At 41.1% G+C, this 16,654-nt stretch overlaps 1 protein-coding gene across 2 annotated transcripts in view; it reads left to right on the forward strand.

The window, feature by feature from the left end:
* Positions 1 to 16,654, forward strand: part of CFAP99 (cilia and flagella associated protein 99) — a 179,009-nt gene that overhangs the window by 148,637 nt on the left and 13,718 nt on the right. For both annotated transcript variants that reach the window (XM_072620042.1, XM_072620043.1), the window contains exons 10-13: positions 2,310 to 2,398; positions 8,051 to 8,255; positions 10,681 to 10,822; positions 11,964 to 12,115. In XM_072620042.1, coding sequence (XP_072476143.1) covers positions 2,310 to 2,398; positions 8,051 to 8,255; positions 10,681 to 10,822; positions 11,964 to 12,115 — 588 coding nt within the window. The remainder of the gene's footprint in view (positions 1 to 2,309; positions 2,399 to 8,050; positions 8,256 to 10,680; positions 10,823 to 11,963; positions 12,116 to 16,654) is intronic.

The raw sequence follows: 16,654 nt of genomic DNA on the forward strand, positions 1-16,654 counted from the left end.
TGTCTCATGGACTAATTAGCTTCCATTTGCCCAGTTCTGGTTTTTAACATATTACTTTCTTCAGTAAGCTTTTTTACTTCCTTTTCCATTTGACTAATTCTGCATTTTAAAAGTTCTTCTCTTCAGTGGATTTTTGTGCCCTTTTACCATTTAGCTTGTGTTTTTAAGGTGTTATTTTCTTTTTTCATCACTCTCATTTCTTTTCCTAACTTTTTTCTCTACCTCTCTTATTTGATTTTTGAAATCCCTTTTGAGATTTTCCATGAGTTCTTTTCTAGCCTGGGACCAATTTACAGTTTTCTTTGGGGCTTTATATGTAGCCATTTTGATATTGTTGTCCTTTTCAGAATTTGTTTGGAGCTTCCTAGTCACCAAAGCAACTTTCTCTGGTCAGGTTCTTTTAGTAGTTGTTGTTTGCTCATTTTTGCAACTCATTTATTGACTTTTAACTTTATGTTAAAGTTGGGCTCTGCTTCTGGGGGAGCAGGGCACTTTCCCTAGCTTCAAGTCTTTTGTTCTATCGTTTTAAAGTTAGTAATGAGGATCTGTAAGTTTTCAGTTCTTTCCAGGTAGTAAAATCTAAGGAGAGGTGTGGTCACTGCTCTACTGGCCCATATTCTGGTCTGTGAGTGACCACAAGCACTGGTTTTTTGCCCTGGAACTGTGACCAGGGTCCCCACTCCCCTGTGTCTGGGAATTCTAATGTGCTAATGCTCCTCTGAACCCTTGGACTACAACCTGGAACCAAGTATGAGCAATGCCACAGAGTCCTACGTTCAGTGCTAGCAAAGGGTCCCTTGTAATCTCATTTTGACGAGTTGTTCAACCCCCTTACTGTCTGTGGGCTGAGAGTACCAGAAGTCACTGCCACTGATTCAGCTGCCCCCAGGGCCTGATGTTAGCTCGTGCCAGGTATGGCCTGCTCCTAGCTTCCTTGGCAATGAGCCCAGGACCTCCCTGCTGCCTTGCCAATTGTGGCATGCACTAGATTGTGCTCCCCCATAACCCCAGTAAGATAGACCTTTTCTGCCAACCCGGCTCTGCTTCCAGATGGAATTTTAAAAGGGTTCCCCGGGGCAGCTAGGTGGCACAGTGGATAGAACACCAACCCTGGAGTCAGGAGCATCTGAGTTCCAATCTGGCCTCAGACCAGACACTTGACACTTACTAGCTGTGTCAAGTTACTGGACAAGTCACTTAACCCCAGTTGCCTTGTGGGGAGAAAAAAAGGCTTCCCAGATTTTCCCCAGCTGAAAGTGATGTCTCCTTCTTCAAATTTTCCTAAAACATTTTGTCTGGATCTCCCTTTTGCCCCTATGCCATGTACTCTTTCTCCTCTCATATTTATCTGTGTCCCTGTAAACGCTCCTCATGAATTGTGAGCTCCTTGATAGCAGAAACAAGTCTTGTTTCATCATCGTATCCACAGGACTCAGCAAAAACTTGCACATTGGAGACACTTAATAAGTGTTTATTTTTTTAATCTTCACAGGAAAAATAATTTTTCCTTATTAACTTCCCTTTGCAAAATCTGATAACAAATTAATTAACAAATTTTTACTTAACACTAAGTGTGTACACTGCCTTAGACCCTGTGTGTGTGGGGAAATATAAAGGTACTGCAGGACATTGTCCCTGACATCAAGGAGGTCACAGAAGCGAGAGAAACCGTTACCCATAAAAAAGATAATTGGTAGATGGCAGACTATGTCAAGAGACAAATAGAGAGCACAAAATGAAAATGCTGTATGACTTCAGAGGGGAGAGAGAGAAGGATAGAGAGGAGGAGAGAGAGAGAAAACAGAGAAAGAGAGAGAAGAGAAATGGGGAGAGAGATAAGAGAGAGGGAAGGAGAAATAGAAGAGAGAAAGGAGGGAGAGAGAGAGAGGTGGGGAGAGAGAGGGAGAGACAGAGAGAAAGAGGGAGGGAGAGAGAGAAAAGAGAGGGAGGCAGAGAGAGACGAGACAGAGGGAAGAGAGAAAGAGAGAGAGAGCTCTCTGTGTAGCAGGCTGGTCAGAAGAATGATCTCCCCCCTACACCACATGCTCCTGTGAACTTTCAGTGCTCTGTGTGTCAAGAAAAATACTAAAAACTTAGTTCATCCAGCAGGCCTTGACAACGTTGTCAGCAGTTGTCCACTGAGAGCTTTCGATTGAGGCTTTAAGCTCCGTTTGTGCCTCTGCTTAGAATGGGATCTAAGGTGACAGAAATGCCTGCCTCAGCTTTCTTTTGCCTTTGAAAGCGCTTAGGTCCTAAACATTGTGACTCACATGACTAAGCCAAGTTCTGTGCCCTCCTTTCTCTGACAGCCTGACAACATCCCTGTGAAACTCAATGCTGCAGCGCTCTACAGAGAGGAGGCCCTATACCAACATAAAGCAGAGAAGGAGCTTCACAGGTACTGACCTAAAAAGAATGCCTTTTCAGCACTAAGGGATGGGGATAGGGGTGGGGGATATGGGGAAAGGGAAAGAGAAGGGATCATAGATCACAGAACTTCAAACTTGGAAAGGACGTTCCTAAGAGGGCATCTAATCGAACTTGTTTCTGATCAGAAATCCCCTCTATCCTATCCCCAACAAGTGGCCATTCACTTAAAGACCTCCAGTGATGGGGACTTCACTAATTTTTAGGAACATTTTCTTTAAATTGAGCCAAAATCTGCCTCTCTTCAATTTCCACCCACTGTTTCTAGTGCTGCTTTTGTTGACTCTCCAATACCTCAAGACTTAACATTCTTCATGATGGGAATGGGATGCCCAACACACATTATCGCTTTCAATAGCTCCTGGTCTTTTTTGATAATGGCCTCAGAAAAATGTCTTCATTGATCTGGAAGACTTTAGGAACCACCCGAAGGCATGGCATCATCACAGAGCCCCATAGTCAGGATCCCTCACTGACAGTGGTGATAGGGGAAAAAAAGCCCAGAGAGATCTGAATGTGTGAGGATTATCATACTTGAAATGAGAATTACTAAGGTAGGCCAGTACACCATGCCATGAGTTCAAGATGCCCTGATCTGACTGTTAGACAGCCAGTGGTTCTTAGAATTGACCTTGATGGTCATTGCTACCATCCCCAAGGCAGAGGAAGACAGGGAAAAGATGGCCTTCATCTGCCTAGTAGGATTTCACCAATTTAAACACATGCCCCAAGGGATTTCTGGGCCCCTGCCAGAGAAGGTGGTTGGTAACCAGAACTGCTCAGAAGCCTTGATTTATCTGGATGATTTCTCTGTATTTGAAAAGATGTTGGAAGAACCCAAGGACTGGTTAATGAAGGGTTAAATTGGCTGGAGGACACTGGTGTGAAGCTACCAATGGCCCCGTTAGGCCTATTTGGAGCAGCCTGGCTGTAATATCTCCCTAAAGGTCCCAATTGGAGGCAGAACTTTCTAATCAGTTGACACACATGTCAAAAAGAATCTGAGTTTATCTCTTCCTAAACATGATCCCTGTTAGAGATCGGCCCAATGTAGTGTTTCTCAGAGAACAGATTGCATTTTCATCAATATTCTCCATGCCCTGGGCTGCCTCTGAGGCCAAATTTCTTACAGCCCCATAGCTTAACATGAACATAATGAAAGCATGTCATTACAGAAAACTAGACATAAAGAAAAAAAAAGGCCTTTTTGGTTGAGATTTGTACATAAATCCATGCCTGAAATATGGTAAATCTTTCCATTTCCTGGTAATGTCAGATTGCCGTATTGTAAAATCCTCATTTTCCCATAAACTCTTTGGTGACTGAATATGAGAAACAGACCCAAGTCATGTGCCCTTCCCGTGGCTGCATAATCAATGTAATGACATCATTAAATGCACTTAATAGTTCATTATGGGAAAAGGAAAGTATAAGAGAAAGACCAACTGCCTGGGCAAAAACACTTTAGACTAGCAGTTTTCCCTGCCTACTCACCCATGTGAAACAAAAGTATGTTTGGCCGACTTCCATCGCATCAGTAAAAGTACAAAAACCAGAATGAAAGAGAGGGGAGCCCTGATCAACCCACTTCTGGACTGCTGTGCTCACACAGTTTAGGAAGCTAGGTAGGTGGCTTTGGAAGCTGGACAGCTAGATGATGCAGCAGATAGAGTGCTGGGAGTCAGGAAGGTCTGAGTTCAAATCTAGCCTCAGACACTTACTAGCTGTGTGACCCTGCGTAAGTCATTTAAGCTGTGTATGCCTCAGTTTCCTCATCTGTAAAATGTGGATAATAATAGCACCTTTCTTTCAGGATGGTTGTGAGGCTCAGATGAGATAATAATTGTAAAGTGCTTAGCACATATAAATGTCAGCTACTATTATTATTAGGAAAGATATTAACAATCTATGGAGCATCCCAAGTGAACTGAAGACTATGCCAGGTGAGGATGTTCAAGAGGGGTTAGACTTACTGAACTCGGCCCCAAAAAGCAGAACTAGGACCAAGAGATGGAATTTGAAGAGGCAGATTTTGGCTTAATATTAGGGAAAAAATAAGAGCTGAAGTGGATACAGAGTTTATGTTAATGATTCCCAAATCTATTTATCTGGCCCTGACCTCTCTCGTGACCTCTGGTTTCACATCTTCTGTTGCCTATTGGATATCTCAAACTGGATGTATCATAGACATCTTAAACTCAACCTGTCAAAACTTGAACTCCTTATCTGTTGCTCCCAATCCCTCCCTTATTCCTGACTTCCCCATTATTGTCAAGGGTATCTATCACTGACCTTCCTGTTACCCAGTTATCCTGTAGATATCTTGTTTGCACATTATCTCTCCCATTAAATAGTGAGCTCCTTGGGAGCAGGGACTCTTTTTGCCTTTCTTTGTATCCCTAGCACTTAGCATAGTGACTGGCATATAGTAGACAACAATAAATAAAATGCTTGTTGACTTGACTGTTATTTTATATGTAGAAATATGAGACAACACAGCCTTGAAATGAGGAAGACCAGGATTCAAGGCCTGACTCTGACATAATGGTTGTAGGAGCATAGGCAGCTCTCAAGACTATAAGTTGTATACAAGTTGCTGATTGGCATCAGTGGAAGGAGTTACCATACCGGGATACCTCCATGTTAATGAAATCATAAGTCTTACTTCTCCTTCCCACCCTAAAAATCATTGGACAGCAATACTCCATCAACTTCATATACCACAATGTTCCATAGTCCACAAATGACTCAACCATTTCTGACGACTAGACATCAGCATGGTTCTGAATCTTTGTTATTAAAATAATGCTGAATAGTAGCCCCACTCACTGCAAAGAGGCATTGAATGAACTGAAGACAAGAAGAAGTAACCTGGCTGCTGTAGAAACAAAAGGAAAAGAGAACTAAAAAAAGGGGGAGGTTTTAAAACTCTGACTCCAAGTTCCACAAGTTCAAAATACCTTTGGTACCAGTTGCCCTTCTGTCTTTAGAAAGGGGGAATCATAGAGTCCTGTTTGTCAATCAACAAACATTTGTTAAACATTTACAATGTTCCAGACGGTATGCTAGGTACTGGGGATGCCCAGCCAAAAGTGAATCTGTTCCTGTACTCAAGCAGTTTACATTCTATTAAAGGAGACATGTCGATGATATGTATCATCATATGCAAAATATATACAAAGTGATTTTGGGGAGACTACTCTCAGCTGGGGGGGGATCAAGGAAGGCTTCAGGTAAAAGATGATGCCTGAACTAAGCCTTGGAGGAAACTAAGGATGCTTGAGAGGCAGAGGTGAGGAAGAGAAATATATTCTAGGGATGAGGAGTATTCTGCCCAAAGGTACCGAGAGAGAAAATGAAGTGTCCTGGAGGAAGACTTAGAAGGCAAATTGGAGTGAACCAGAGAGTTTATGAGAAAGCTTAATTTGGAATAAGGATGGAAATGTAGGTTGGAACTAGGATGTGAAAGGCTTCAAATGCCCAACAGAGAAGTTTTTTATTTGTTTCTACAGGTCATAGGGAGCACTGCAGTTATTGGATAGGGGAATGTGAACAAACTTACATTTTAGGAAAGATTATGGGTAATAGGAGAGGTGTCATGAGACTGGAGAAGAAAAATGTCCCAATTTAAAAAAAGGTGGGGGAATTGAGTAGAACCTGCAAACTATTGACTGAAGAGTTTAACTTTGATTCCTCACGAAAATCTAGGATAGATTATTAAAGGAGTGGCTTGTGAGCATTTAGAAAGTGAAACGGAATGCTAAGAGCCAATGTGAATTCATCAAGAACAGTCACACTTTATTTTGTTTTCTGATTGGACTGGTAGATCAGGACAATGCTGTGAGTATAGTTAAGCTAAATTTTATCAATACACTTGAAGTTCTGGCATGATATCTCTGTGGACATTTAAAAAATACCAAAGAGTCATCACCTCAGCCACTTCTTTTAATACCCTACTATGTAGTCTACCCCTGCCTAATGATTTAGATTTATTCAAGATGGTTAGACTCTCTCTCATTTACCCATTAAACTATAAGGTTCTTGAGGACAGTAACTGATTTTTTGCCTTTTTTTGTATCCTCAGGGCTTAGCACAGTGCCTGGCACATAGTTATTGTTTAATAAATATTTGTCATTGATTCATCTCCTTATTTATCTCAAATTTCAATTTCTAGTTAGCCATTTTTTCTACCTTGCTCAATAATTATTCTCCTAGGAAAAGAAAATGGAAGCAACCAAGAATTAAGTAGTTTTGCCAGTTTTATTGTCATCAGTGTCATCCCAAGCATCCCTAATCAGTGGTCCTCACTCTCTTTTTGACCTTCCTCTTATCCAACACATAGCTTTAAATTTCATCATTCACCATGGGACTCAAATCATTCTGGACTTTAATATTCTTCATATAGTTGGAGTCTGTTTGTATGTTCAAGAACCCTGACCCAAGTCGACTCAGTTCCATTCAGCCCCACCCATGCTTATCACAGTCTCAGGTCTCTCCAAATGCTGATTTTACTCTTTTATAGGATAAATATGGTTGCCCAAGAAAATTGTTCCATTTCCTTCTTCCTGTCCATTCTAGATTCCAGGGGTGACTGCAGAGAAAGCCTAGATTTATCTAAGTGTTATATTGAGCCAGTGTAGGTCAGGCCAGCATCTATGGAGATCAAGGTTGTCATCTATATGTGCTGTTGCTGTTGGTGGTGATGGCGGCGGTGGCAGCAAAGATACTGGAGTGGTTTGCCATTTCCTTCTCCAGCTCATTTTACAGATGAGGAATTGAGGCAAACAGGGTTAAGTGACTTATCCAAGGTCAATGAACTAGTAAGTGTCTGAGGCCAGATTTGAACTCAGAAAGATTCCCAGCCCAGTGCTCTATCTACTGTGTTGCCTAACTGCCCTGTCTCCATGTGCAGTTCAAGTCAAACTTTCCCTCTGAATACAGGACTTCATATTCATGAAACCCCATCCCTCACTCTCTTCCTGTCCTCACTGACGCTCACAGATATTGCTCCTCTTTCACTCCTTCCCAAATTCCACTCAAATATTCCCATAAAGCTAACCACCCCCGTGACATCACTTCATCTAAAACTACACTTTTGTGGAGTGCTATTAAGTAGATTCTGCAGGTGTAACCAGGAATTCACCAATGTTTATCCACTTGAGCTTAGGGAGCTTCCTCTCCCTGAAGGAGAAGAGTCCAGTTCTTTCCCCAGTGAATTCCTGCTAATTTATGATAGTGTTTTTCATTTCTTTACATGTCACTTTCTGTTTACTGTGTAATGTGTCTTCTCTAACCAGAATGTTTACTTCCTGAGCTCAAGAAGCATGTTTTACAATGACACAGTCCCATTCACAGTACCCAGGCGAGTGTTCTCTTCCCTCTCAGTAAATGCTTGTTAATTAAATAACCAACTCTAACCCCTGTCACATTCTTACTCATGTAATAAATACCCTAACAATCATACATTTCCATAATACCAGCCTCCAAACAACCCTGTGGGCATGATAGCACAAATCTGATTATCCCTATTTTACAGATTGGGAAACTAAGGCTCACACAAATGAACTGACCAGTAAGTAGCTTCTTATTCTCTGCGCTGTTATTCCTCCTCTCCTGCCCCCAGGATTGAAGACCTCCTGCAAGGGTACAAAGGCTTCTCAGAATTCATAGAACGTCAAAAGAAAATACAAGAGAAAGAGTTAGAGGAGCAGGTGGCTAAGGCAGAGTACCAGAGGCTGCTGGGGAAGCTAAGCCGGGAAGAGGCGATTATACAGCATCAGAACCTAATTAAGGAAAACAAAAAGAAAGCCAATCAGAAGAAAGAAATGGTGATGTACCTGATTTCTCCAATGTATTAAGGGCTGGTTATGATTTTGTTTTCTGATTTGGAGGCAATGAAGCTAAGAAGTTGGCACTGAATTTTACTAAAGGAAACAAAAAATCTAATTTATTTCTATTTTGGCTCTTTGACTCTTTAGCATCTCAGGCTGAATTAAGTAAGGGCAGTTGGTGACACAGTGGAGAGAATGCTGAGCCTGGAATCAGAAAGCACTGAGTTCAAATCTGGCCTCAGAACCTCACTAGCTTTTTGACCCTGGGCAAATCATTTAACCTCTTTTTGTCTCAGTTTCCTCATCTTTAAAATAGGAGCAAAAGTATTAATAATAGCACCTACTTTTCTGAGTTGTAGTGAAAATCAAAGGAGATAATATTTGTAAAAGCACTTAACACAGTACCTGGCTTTATATCATTTTATTAATTGATTAATATAATTATATATTTGTATGGTTCACTATTATTATTATTATTAAGTAACATGAGCATAATGTCCAGAATAAGGGTGCTTATGGTCCCTAGTTAGGCCACATCTGGACCATGGTGTTCAATTGTGGGCACTACATCTTGGGAAGGGCTGAGATAAGATAGAGTAGGTGCCCAGGCAGGCAACCAAAATGCTGCGGGTACTCAAAAACCATGCTCACAAGTGACACAAAGATCAGCGGAAGAAACTGGTCTCGTTTAACTCAAAGAGAAGCCTTAGGGGCAGGGAGAAGATGGGAACAAAGTTTTTCAAAATCTGACAGACTTCTCATGGAAGATGGATTAGGGTCCCAGAGCACAGACTTAAGAGGAGTGGAGAGTGGTTACAGGGAAACATTTCGTTTCCACCAAAGGAAGGATTGCCTAACAATCACAGCCACCCAACAATAAGGGCTTTTTTCTAAATAAGTAGTAAGGTCCCCATCCCTGAAAGTCAGGGAGTTTGTCAAGGCAGATTCCTATACTTGACCACTCCAACTCTAAGACTCAGTCATTCAATTCAACATTCATGTAAGACCTCAGTGAGCGTTAGTGACTTTCTCTTCCTTTTAAATAAGTAAGAGAGTCAAAAATCACTTTTCAAAGTATGTAATAATTACTGAGCAAGTAGCCACCCTGACTAACTAAATTGCGGAAACAAGTTCTGACAGTGGCTACTTCATTCATTCATTCAGCAGACAGGTGTCTGTCTTATGCCACACATTTGTATGCAATGAAATTGGAGTAAATTAAGCTTTGAAACAACCAGATTGGTTTATTTGCTTTTTTATGATCCTTATCCAGGGATTTTGATTATTTCTTCTCCCTGCAATCATTCATCCAATCAATCAGTCCATAAACACTTCTTAAGTACCTCCAGAGAATGTAAGAGAAAAAGAAAGGATTACTTACAAAAAAGACAAAATGCCAACACTTGGTATATGATCTTGGGCAAGTCATTTCCCCTTTCTGAGACTCCATTTATAAAACGAAGGGGTTGAGATAGACACTCTCTAAGATCTCTTTCAGCTCTACAATTCCATGATCCCATGATCCTAGCAAAATCATACCTCCCTACTAGTACTGGAAGACTTGGATTTGACTTTGTCCAGCTAGAAAACACCTCAGTCTCTTTGATTTTGGAGGTTTTAATCTGCACTAAATTCACAGATTTATAGAGGCATAGATTGTTAAAGCTCGAAGGAATTTTAGAGGGCATTGACTCCCACATTTTACAGAAGAGTAAATTGAGGCTTATGGCACTTAAGTGAATCCTCCAAGAACACACAATAAGTAGAGGAGATAAGAGTCTGACTTAGGTCTTTCTCTTTTTAAGTCCAAACTTTCCACCATGTAAATCTGTCAGTACCTTCTCTCCCTTTGGTAAACTGATTTCCAAATTAGTCTGCTGTCTAATGAAAGGGGTACCTGGGTGTAAGTTGTTGAGGAATCAAGGGATCATGAAATCTAGAGCTTCAAGGGGCCTTAGAGACCATCTAATCTGACTTTGTTCCTTCTTTCAAATGGGGAAAATGAAGCCCAGGAAAAGTCAGTGATTTGCCCAAGGCCACATAGTTACTGACCCCTCTACACCCCAACCACTGCCTTGCCATGGGCTCAGGAAGAGAGTGAGCCCTCTCCCTGTGGAGCTTTGGTTAGCTGATCATTGATGAAGAACAAGGGAGAAAGCCATTGTGTGAAATGGGGAGGACCAAACTGGATGAGCTGTGTTCTATTCCAGCTCTAACTTTTCTGGTTCAGGAGTTTGTGTTTTTTACAAGTTACATTGGTGGGGGGGTTTTCCTCATTTTCCTTTTCTCTCTCTCTCTCTCTCTCCCTCTCTCTCTCTCTCTCTCTCTCTCCCTCCCTCCCTCCCTCCCTCCCTCCCTCTCTCCCTCTCTCTCTCTCTCTCTCTCTCCGCTCTCCCACCTTTGATGACATGGTGGGAAGTAGATAGCAAAGCTACAGAATGAGTACACGAAGCAGTGCCTTAAAGAAAAAAATGAAAGAAAAAAAATTATTGAACAAGTAACAGAGGGCCACAAAAATGTGAAGACTGTCCAAGCAAAGCTTTGGAAAACCAAGCAACAATCAGGTACTAGGGGACCAGACTAGGAGTGGGGTGGGGGGCTAGAAATCTTCAATACTGTGGTCATAGGAGAAAAAATAGTTGGGGAGGTGGTGGTGTGTAAGGGTGGGAGAAGGTAAAGCCAAGGTTATAAACTCATATTCCTATCTAGGCAACCTTGTTTAGTGGAAAGAGTTCTGGATTTGGAGTTAGAGATTAGGGGACATGAGTTCATATCCCACATCTGCTACTTTATTTGCTGTATAGCCTTGAGTAAGAATTTTCATCTCCATTGGGCGTCAGTTTATCTGTAAAATGGGGAAACTGGAGCAGATGATCTCTAAAGTCCCTCCTAGATGTAAATGTGTCATCCATTGAGGAAAATTTCAGGATGAGACAGCAGCGAGACATGGTTTTCAAGTCAAGAGCAGTCAAGAGCCTACAAAGTACATGAACAAGGGAGAGTCCACCATGGGTCTTGTCTCCTTCACTGTTTGGTACATTTCTGTCAACAACTGGCTTCCACACTAACTCATTGAGTGATTTGGTCAAATTATGTCACTGGTTCTGTGTTCCTTAGTTTCTCATCTATAAAGTGGAAGGAAGGAGGGGAAGGAGGGAAGAAGAAAGAAGGAAGATGAGAGAGGAAGAAGGAAGGAAGGGAAGAAGAGAAGGAGGGAGAAAAAGAGTGGGAGGGAAGGAAAGAAGGAAGGAAAGGAAAGGAAAGGACAGGAAAAGAAAAGAGAGGAGAGGAGAGGAAAGGAAAGGAGGAAGGGAGGGTTCTAATGAGAGGAGACCATGCACAAAAGAGAGCTAAACAACAAAGTGGAGCAGTGGGAAAGGAATTGACACCCAGTGCAGAGGCATCATTTTGAAGTCTAGAAAATTAGAAGGAGGGGAAAGATGACTAGCCAACCTGCTCCTCCTCCCCCATATCACAAAATGGAGGTGCCAAGAGAAATTCACCAATGGGAGAAAGCAACTGGCCTAGCCAAGGTACATTCCAGGGCAAGAAGGCCCTAGGCATTAAAGAAAATTTCATGATGAGACAGGAGCAGAATGGATGCAGGTGGGAGGGGAAGGAATAGATATATTTATATGCGTATATACCCATATGCCTTATACCATACTCTCCACCATGGAAAATCAATTGGTTTCCTCCCTCAAGCCCAGGAAGTGGCTCAGGAAATCAAGCAATTACATGAGAAGAAACTAAAGATTACTAGTGAAGATAACAAGAGAAAATGTGAACGGATCCATGAACTCCGATCGATTGAGTCTCTTCCTGTGATAAAGGAACAATTTTTTGACTTTACCAAGGTAAGTCTCTATAGAGTGGCTCATATTCGTACAGTGGTATTTCTATTAACAGTGAATTTAATTCAACAAATTTTTATTAAGCATTTCCACTGTGCAAGACAGGATAAAAAGATAAAAATAATAGAGTCCCTGTCCCCAAGGAATTTATATGGAAGGGTGTGGGAGCATGTATATACAGCATATAGACGTACATTTGTATACATATACATATAAACAGAACATTGTAAGGTGAAAGGAAAGATCCAGACAAAGTGCTCCAGCAAAATTTGAATTAGGAGAAACCCCTCATTGGTCTTTAGCTGGGGGGAGTCCAGGAGAGTTTCTTGGAGATGGTGATATCTGAGGTAGATGGGCCTTAAAGGAAAATAAATAATTCCCTGTTGGAGATGAAGAGGGAATGTGTTCCATGCATGGAGTATGGCCTGCTTAGATCTATGGAGGCAAGAAAGGACAGAAAATTTTCAGGGAATAGCTAGTTGTCCAGTTTGGATAGAATGTAAAGTACATTGAGGGTTTATTATACAAAAGTAGACTGGATTCGAGTTTCAGATTTAAAGTGGTACCACAAAACATTCCTCCTCATTTCTGGGTTCCATGGCCAACAAGATGGAAGACTAGACCTTTTCTCTGATACTCATGACTTGTTACCCCTCTGAAATAAGAATCATGCACAGGAGGCAAAGCAATTGTAGCTATGCCCATAGGCTAAGACACCAAGAACTTTAATGAGATAACATTATGAACTAACAGCAGAGAAGCACCTAATGTATGCACTAGGTACCCGCTCCCCTACTGGCCCCCATACTTAAGCAGGGTAGCACAATCTGACTCAAAAACTTATGTTCTTGCATCCTCCTCTAAGTGATTCCCTTGCTGCTGCTGCTGCTGCTGCTGCTGTACTCTCTCCAAGTTAACCCCATCCTTGCTCCTACCCTTACCCCACCATTTGGTGGCAACAAACAACAGTACTCTACTCTGCCCCACCACTCTTGCATGTGGAGGGGGTGGGGAGTATAGGAAAGGGTGGAGGATCTTCCTCCAGGTCTGAAGGAAAGGGAACTGGCATCCAGAAACAAAAATAGACAAAAGTGAAGGACAATTTGAAAGAAGAGAAGCAAAAAAAAAATTTAAAAGAAAACTATATACTACAAGCAAAACATATTGATCTCAAACACAAGACGCATAGAGGCAACTTAAGAATTCCTGATCTCTTTAGAAGAATATGACAAGTTAAAAAACCTGAATGCTACGTTGCAATAGTAAGAAGTAATATAGGAAAAACTGTCTAGAACTTCTGAACACATGCCAGTCAAAAGAATCCACAGATCACTGCTAGGATTTAAAGGGGGAGAAACCCTTATGCTGCAAACTTCAAGACACACAATAGTTAAATTAAACAGTGCCAATGCCAAACAACAACCTCTGCAAGTGACCAGGAGAAAGACCTTCAATACAGGGTATCCTAAAAGTCTTAGTGCTTAAGCTACTTTTAATTTTAATCTATCAAAAATAATTTAATACTGCACTAGGACTTTTGGGACACCCTGTATAAAGGAAAGGACTTTTGGATAGCACAAGACTATTCTGTACTCATCATAAAACACAGTAGAGAATGGAATAATGTGTTCCAAAGAGCAAAGGAGCTCAAGATGCCCTTTACAACCTGGCTCCCACCTTCCCACCAAATAGTTTGACTGATACAGCTTCTGGGTAACCTTAGACCTAATTACCTTCCTTTGTGTCAACTCTGTCCTGTTTTTCTTTGTCTGCTTTGGTTTATCTGGAGCATATCACCATGCAGTTCTTGAAACTGGTTTGATCCTTTAAAGAAGAATCTGATTGTTCAAATCTTGACTTTTTCCAATGTCTATGAAGTCTCAGTGGTGGATGCTGTCCTGATCTTGAACCTTTCCGCATCATATCAGCTCCTTGGGAAAGACTCTCAGAAGGGAGGTTTCTAATTTATTTTCTGAGTGTCATGCAGAAGGAGTACAGAAAGGGGCCACCTCAGAGCTGCTCTCTTACAAAAGCTGACTTGGCTTGGTCAGGAGCCTAGTTCATCTGCTTCCCTCCAAAATCTGATGGTCTCAGGCTAGATGTCAGAGATTCAGAATGTTAATGGTCATTCTAGACAGGAGGAACAGTTATGCACCTGGGTTTGGGGACCCAGAGCTACCTACTATTCCTAGGGTCTACTTAAAAGCATTAGGAAGCATCCTCACAGATGATATTTCAGAGGTTGGAAAAAAGACAGAGGACTAATATTTGTGCTGGCTGAATGAGTTTGCCTGGGGTGAGGGTTAATTGTGAGAGCTCAAGAATGAGTTAGAAGAGGATACATTTGAGAGGCTGTATGGGGAAGTATATTGTCTGCAATTCCACAAGATGGAGTTGGAAAGAATCGATATTTAAGAACCAGAAAATGTCCTAAGGGATGGTCAGTTGGTGGAAGGAGTCAGTAATGAGAAAGTGAGAAAGTGTTTTAGTTACCCATTGAAGTAAGAATAGAAAATGAGAAGGGGAGGATATTCTGGGAGTGAGTTTGAAGCAAGAATTTCAATTACATGTTTTGGATTGGTCAAAGAGGATGTCAGAATCACAGACTCTTACTTTTAAGGGACCTTATATGCTATCTAGTTCAATCATATCCAAACAAGAATCTCCAAAGTCATCAAAACTTTTCTTGAAGACCTCCAGTGACAAGGGCAACCCAGTATTTTCCAGTGCAATTCATTTTGGGTTAACTCCAATTGTTAGGAAATTTTTCCCTATATAAAGCCAAAATTTGTCTCTTTGTAACTTCCAGGCACTGCTCCTGGTTGTACCCTCCAGGATGAAGAAAAAAAAGTCTTATCCTTCTTTCATAAGCAATCTATTCAGCTGCTGGAAAACAACCCCCATGGCCCCTCAAAGTCTTCTCTGTTTTGGCTACTCATCCCCAATTTCTTCAATTAATGTGCTCTGACTAGGTCAGAAAATAATGGAACCCTTTCTTCTCTGGCTCTATGTTTCTCTTAATGCAGCCTAAGATTGGATTTGTACTGTCCTGTTACTTTGCTGACTCCTATTGGCCTTGTAGTTCACTAGGAACCCCAGATCTTTTCCAGACAAACTACATTCTAACAACACCTACCCCACTTTGTACCTATGGAGTTGATATTTTGAACTCAGGTATAAGACTTTACATTTATCCTTATTAAATGTTATTAGATTTGGCCAAGCATGCATCAAGGAACTACTCTACTAGGAACTCCCTTCTGGGCTGATATTAAACTACTAATGACTACTCTTTGGATCCAGACATTCAACCAGTTCCAAATCTTTCTAGTTATCCTATGATATAGCCCACATTCCTTCATATTTTCCAAAAGAATAACATGAAAAGTTTGACAAATACTTTGCTAAAATCTATTTGAAACATTTCCAAAATATACTAGTCTATTAAGCTTGAAAAAATAAATAGTTTGTCTGCCATGACTCACTCTTGATGAAGTTCTACTGGCTCTTTGTGATCAATACTTCCCTTTCTAGATCTTTACTACCCAATCCTGTGTGATAATTATCTTCTAGATAATGCATTCTAGGAGTTTGCCAGTAGCAGGAGTCAAATTCACTGGACTGTGGTTGATAGACTCCATTCCCTTCACTTTTTTGAAAATCAGGACATTTGTCCTTCTCCATTCCCATAGCACCTCTACCTTTATCCATATTTCAGAGAGCGCTCACAGTGACTCAGTGATCATTTCTGCCAGTTTTTTCAGTATATGTGATATAATTCATCTGGTATATGTCTCTCACTCCCTAGACACCACCAGAACATACCATTTTTTAGTCACTGCTCCCAAACTAATTTTTCAGACCACGTTGACTTATCTAAACAGAGTCACGGTTTATCCTGATGCTCTTAATTGCCCGGGGGTGGGGGGGAGCCAATGAATTAAGTCACATGGTAACTTGAACTCATCAAGTTTGGCAGGGTGCCATCTAATTATCACTCTGCTCATTTTTTGGTGTCAACTCCCTGTGAGCCATTGTTGTAGGCTGATTTGCCCTATAGAATTTTAACCTTTCTCTCCCTTTAAAGTCTACTCTCTTACAAAATAGAGGGTCAATACCCAGGTTTTCTAAATTCCTACACCTCAAATTCTAAGTTGGTCACTTCCCACCCAGTTATTCCAAATGTATCCATCATTTCCTCACTAGCAACCAGTTCTTCCATGTTGGTGATAATTGGTCTCATAATAGAATTTCTCTCCTTCTTGGACCTTCTTCCTTTTGAAGAATTAAGTCATTCTGAAGGCAAGTTAGTTTCAGCAGATGTCCATGAAGTCTCATGTCATTAGTAAATAATATCTCTTTGCCAGGCTTGTGATCTCTTTCCTAAATTCTTCTATATCTGTACCCTATCACTTCTCTTTCTGCCCCTATTAACCTTCACTCAAATGGTCTCCAGAACTCTCCTCCATTCTACTTTCTAGATTTCCTCATATTGAGGATATTTTCTTCATATACTGTGTCCCCACTTTCCTTATCCTTTAA

This window comes from Notamacropus eugenii, chromosome 6 (assembly GCF_028372415.1).
Source record: "Notamacropus eugenii isolate mMacEug1 chromosome 6, mMacEug1.pri_v2, whole genome shotgun sequence".
NCBI classification, from domain to species: Eukaryota; Metazoa; Chordata; class Mammalia; order Diprotodontia; family Macropodidae; genus Notamacropus; species Notamacropus eugenii.